This window comes from Opisthorchis viverrini (genome assembly GCF_000715545.1).
Source record: "Opisthorchis viverrini unplaced genomic scaffold opera_v5_210, whole genome shotgun sequence".
Taxonomy (NCBI): Eukaryota; Metazoa; Platyhelminthes; class Trematoda; order Opisthorchiida; family Opisthorchiidae; genus Opisthorchis; species Opisthorchis viverrini.
This window is the reverse complement of record NW_008751866.1, coordinates 766488-772094: the sequence shown is the minus strand read 5'-3', so window position 1 is coordinate 772094 and position 5607 is coordinate 766488. Positions and strand designations below refer to the sequence as shown.

The 5607-nt window shown below is 46.8% G+C and overlaps 1 protein-coding gene across 1 annotated transcript in view; it reads left to right on the top strand.

Moving 5' to 3' along the window:
- T265_08277 (hypothetical protein) overlaps positions 1-5607 on the top strand; it is a gene marked incomplete at both ends in the record, with an annotated part of 74593 nt that overhangs the window by 58789 nt on the left and 10197 nt on the right. Inside the window, one exon of the mRNA XM_009174025.1 lies at positions 368-442. Coding sequence (XP_009172289.1) covers positions 368-442 — 75 coding nt within the window. The remainder of the gene's footprint in view (positions 1-367; positions 443-5607) is intronic.

Sequence of the window (5607 nt, the reverse complement as noted above, 5' to 3'; positions counted from 1 at the left end):
AATTAGTTTGCAAATGAGTGTATATTCGCCGATCTCATAGGATATTACTCGTGTGCGCTCATCTTTACACAGAACAGCCTAGCGAACAGATTACGCCTAGTTCTATGTGTGGAATTAGTTCACGAGACTTTGAATAATTCCACGATATTCTGAATCCATTCTTTCTTGGCTTGTTGATCCTGTTCCCCCTTAGCCTACCTGACAGGCAAAAAAATGACCTGCCTATACAGCTGTGTTTCACCAACTTCGAGTTTATCTTAGCATTTCGCTCTCTCAGAGGACAGTGTGGATACGTTTTTCGGGTAAATCGGATGTGGGTCCTCACTTTTTTCCTCACCCATCTACCTCCTTCGTTTTTCTACTATAGGCATCCCGGGAACGCGGACCTTCTTGGGCTTCGAAAAAGGAACGCATTGACGTCGCGCTAATTGTTATTTGGAGAGTAAGTCCACCATTTGTTTCGTGTCTACGCATTCGAGTGTCAGCCGTTTGTGTGGCCTGGTCGCGGTGCTAAATACAAAACAGCCATACGAAGAGCGTGGAGCTCTCACACCTTGGAGGAGTGTGAGCACGGTATGGTGTTTGCCACAGGGGGCAAGCCTCTCCATTTTTTGTTGGATGCTTCTCATCCATGAATAACCGCAGGTTTGGAAACACCGGCTACTTAAGCCGCACAAACTGACTCATCCATGAATAACCGCAGGTTTGGAAAGACCGGCTACTTAAGCCTCACAAACTGATGCCTTAACGATTGTACCAGCACATCATCCAGTGCCTTCCAAGGACTTTTAAAATTCAAGAGTCTGGTGCTCCTCAAACTGGAATTGAGAGTTAGGTAGGTACACCTTACTCCCTACGTCCTAGTTGAGCTCCCCACTGACGTGTTGGTCAAACCCTGAAGTCAAAGATTTGGAATAGAATACCCGAAATTCACCTTTACGTCCAGGGTACCCTACCCCCGCGCCTACAATGTGGACTGTTAGTAGAGGGAAAACGCGTCTTCCCCGCCTGGATTCTCGAACGCGCGGGCTCCTAGATAAGTTCAAAGGAGACGGGCCTGAAGGACAAACTGCTCTTGTTGCAAAAGAAGTTCAACGATACTGAATAGACCTGAGTGGGCTCAGTGAGACCCGACTGGCTGATTAAGGAAAGTCGCGGATCTGATCATACAAGAAGGCTGATCTGACATTGATGTTGCAGATTACTTGATTGAAAGAATGATGGTTCAACCGGGCCGCATCAACTCCAGGCTGATTGCCCTCTGATCTCGGTTGTTGAGGCCAACTGGTCACATTTATCAGTGCCTATACCCCCCCCCCAAAAAAAACATTCGGACGGGAAACTAATAAACTCCACGATCAACTTCCGGATCTGGTCAGATTTCCACCCCCCTGCTTTGTTGGGAGAATCCAGTGCGGGGCTGGTAAGGACCGGACAGCCTGGAAGATATTGGGTCCATTGGGAATCAGAGTAAGGAACGACAACGGCGGTGGACCGCTAAGTGTAGCATGTGATTTTATGTGTGGCGAGCTCACCTGGGTCATCCAAGAAGTGGACATGGATACCTAGTCGACTTTGTCATTCTTGCGGAGAAGAGATCTCCTTAACGTACTAATCACTAATGTGATGCGTGGGGCACAATGCGGAGCATTCGTTGGTGCATGTTAAAGTTGGTATCGCGTTCGGAAAATGGCAACATCGTGGACTTGGTGGAAACTGATTCACGTTGGATGTAAGAATGCTGAAGAACGTAAAACTTCATCGAAGTTTACCGAGGCTCTGACGCAGAGGCAGGCGGATGACCAATTGCACCCGAAAGCGAGTGGGCTAGAATACCAGCTCATATACAGACAGTCACCGTGGGTACAATTGGACTGAAGCAACAACGTACGCAAGATCGATATCTGCCTGGATTCATAAGGACAATCTGACTTTCGTCGAAACAATCCAAGATCCAAAAAAATACAGTGATTCGAAAGCAAATAAGAGTGGCGTACCAGGCGAGACGAGGAGCACCATGCGTTTCCGTTGTCCCGAAGAATTCTTTACTGAAGTTGAAGACAGAAGCATTTTAAAATTTTGTTAGCTGTACTAGCCTCTCGGTGCCAAACTGCCATGCCACCCGAAAGAGGCACGATGGCTGGGATAGTGCCAGGTCGCCCAAGCCTAGACAGGGGAATTCGAAAGGCAGAGGTTGGGTTTGAATCACGGACCTTTCGATCAGTAAATTCATGCTGTAACCACTTCAGCCATCTCGCCCCACTGGAAGACACTCACGGACCAAAATACATCCAAGTGAAATGCGAACGGAATCACGCGCTCTGTTTACATTTTGCATGTTCCATCGACGTCTTTAAGCTAGTCAACGCAACTACCTCAGATCGTCCTAGGAAAACTGCAGACAAATTTGCCAACCTCGTCGATACCCGTTATTCAGTTTGGAACGTCCCCTGGCCACATCATTGCTATATGAGTCCATGATCCGTGCAGTTTGAGGACGATCGCGATTCATTTCCGCCTTCGGCTGACTACGGCGTTCGAATCAGCGACGTCCTTTTGGACCAGTTTGAACCAAGTATCAGCTGAATGTGAGGTAGCCTGCTGTATAGATATCTGCTACGAGACAGCATGCTATTCGCAGTCTTGGTACCTGACAACGAAATGAACTCACAAAGTACAGCGACCGCCGTCAGAAACATTTCATACCGTCACTATCGTGTAGTAGCCAAACCTGGACATGTTCGAGTTCTCGACTGAATCCCCTTATAGTAGCTGCGCAATATCCTTCGCATCTGAACACCAAAGTTGGTCAACTGAAGAGTCCAGCTCGAAATCGGGAGTGTCCGATATCTGGAAGACCTTGAGGTGATTTAAGATAACTGTAGCCCCCAAATCTACATCATGAGTTCCCCGTCACCCGACAGAATGACCTAGAAAACAGCTATCCACGCGGTCTTGAAGTGCTTTGGACGTGACTCTGTACAAGTGAAAGGATAAACTCCAGTTTATCAGCAAAGCGGTTATACGAAATTAAGAATCTCATCTGCACAGAGTTTTGAAAAATGAACCTTCTTTAGCGTCCTCTTGAATTTTCCTGAACGTTATTTGGATATGAAACAATAATGAACGAACACTGCAAAGCGGTGTTAATCTTCACCTTCCATCAAATGCGGGACACAGATTGGACACCAAACCAGACACTACTCGCATGCATCATCAGTAGCATATGCCGTCACACCAGTAGTTGATCCTTTTCCACGTTTCATTCAGAAAGCTTCTCACTTGTATGCTGTTTGCATATATGTGAGGCCTAGAATGAAATCCGCTGGCTTGTGAACCCAAGATAGAGGGCCAATCTCATAAGCCAACACGGATCAATGTACCCCACAGTGACCTGTCCGTGTGGGATATAATGCTTTGTTTCTCTCTCTCTTTGTCATGGTAACCCAGCTTCTGGACACTGAGGGGGAGGGTTGACACTCCGTGGTGTTGCATTGTGTGATATGTACGCACAGCTGACTATTCTCAACCCAATGATATGATGTGGAATTTCAAAGCACACCATGTGACCATGTGGTGTAAATGATATTTCCTTCCATCCGATGTTGAGGCGATCGCCGGTTGCGAAAGAGCAAGTGGAATACACATCAAAACTGCTGTATTCCTTTTTTCCAAACTGCTAATCATTTTCTCCGCTTGTAGGCCGAATAGGAGTTAATAGTCGGGATCTGCAACCGCGTGAGGGCTCCGAAATGGTCGGGGGTTGTCGGAAAGTTTTTAGCAACCTTATAAGTAGTAGTGTCCGGTTGAGAAAAAGTTGGATTTCCTATTTGTGTAGTACCATTCAGGAGTTTACTTTTTTGTTGTTGGTCTACTTGGCGGCGGATTCGCAAGTGTCTCGCGAATGATTACTATTCGTATGCAACTCCGTGAACCAGAAACGTGACTGCTGTACGCAGACGTGCAAAGACTGTCAGTGTCCTCGACGCCTCTCACGTATCTACTTAGAACATCCGTTGGGTGATTCTGAAGTAGTTCAAAAGGTTTTAAGGGGAACTACCTTATCGCGTTAGGTCAGCTAGTCACATAGTCCGTGAATTTTTCTGGTCAAGTCACTCACAGGTGGTCAATCCACAAATTTGCAGTCAACTTCCACCTCTTTGTCCATAAGGACCATAGCTGTTCGTTTGAATTCATCTTCTCTGACCTATTGGTAAATCTGGTTGTGCGCTTACAAGCGCTGAGCATCTGATTTGGCTTATCCTAGTTGAGGAATCAGAGCAATGTGATCTTCGCAGAGTGTGGCACCGTACGAGGCTTTTGGTCGAACTGTGTTGGTATTAGTCTGGTTAATATCAGGAAGCAGACTAATCCGACCGGTTGTCTGCCTAGATTCATCATCATCATCATCGACAGCATTAGATATTTGTTGTCTCGGCCATTTCGCATCTCCGTATGACAGCTGCTGCAAGACAGCATTCGACTCGTTTCCAGTATTCTTTCGTGCATCGCCATTATCTAATATGCATCCACGTGCTCGCTAGAATATGCCGGTCAATTTTTACATGCGTTGTTCTGCTCTGATCTCTCTCTAAAGAGGAGAGAAATACGCAGCTCGATAGAAGCACGTTTTATATCCTTCCGGACTGGTATGTCAAAATCCGTCGTGCGTTGATTTATCGGGATTTAACCCGCAGCGAACCAGCAGTTAACCGAACGGTCGATTGCATGACCATTGCTTACATCCCAATCGGTTACCGCTGTGTGGAGTCGTTACTGCTCTGGTGATCTTGAACAAAACACCACTACACCATAGTGCAGCTTGGTACACTCGTGTCGGGCCTTTTCTCACAGTTTGTGATGCGTAACTTGGGTTTTTTTTCCTTTCACTGTAAGTGCTCCTAATGGGCTAATAAATCGTTAACCGTGTAAACTAAAAATCGAATACCTTACATGAGCTTTTTTGGTGATTGATGGGTAAACAGTGGAATGGGACGAGTTTGTCCAAGTCGTCAGTTGCGCACAAAAGTTGAGCTTGTGGACGAACGCGTTGGCACAGTTTTCTGCTCTACCAACCAGTGCCATTTCTACCATTGCAGTTTAAAACTGTGAAGCTTTCTTGCTGGTTACTTTTGTGTGATGTGCGGACAAAGGTGCTTGCATTGTTATTTCTCCTCCTCCTCCACCCATAGCCCATCTGAATCATCCACAAAAGCGGGTTTTCCGTATCAGTGTCCAGCGGACACTGAGGCAGTCGCTTATCCCGGCCACATTTCTAAAGACTGGATTTTGCTACCTCTGGGGACAGTGTCCCTCCCGTTGCAAAACAAAACCTACGTGTGCACATGCACTTTCTAAAACTATGCTGCGACATTTCGAAACATGAGAGGACAGGCATGTGTGCGGCATACACAGTTGAATAATACTAATAGTAAATAATCGTTCAGCTGTAGCACCCTTTCGGTGCCTAGCTGCCATGCTACCCGCAGGAAGCACGAGGGCTGGGATACTGCCAAGTTGCCCAAGCCTAGAAAGGGGAAGTCGAGAGGCAGAGGTCGGGTTCGAACCGTGGACCTTCCGGTCAGTAAATTCGCGCTCTAACCACTT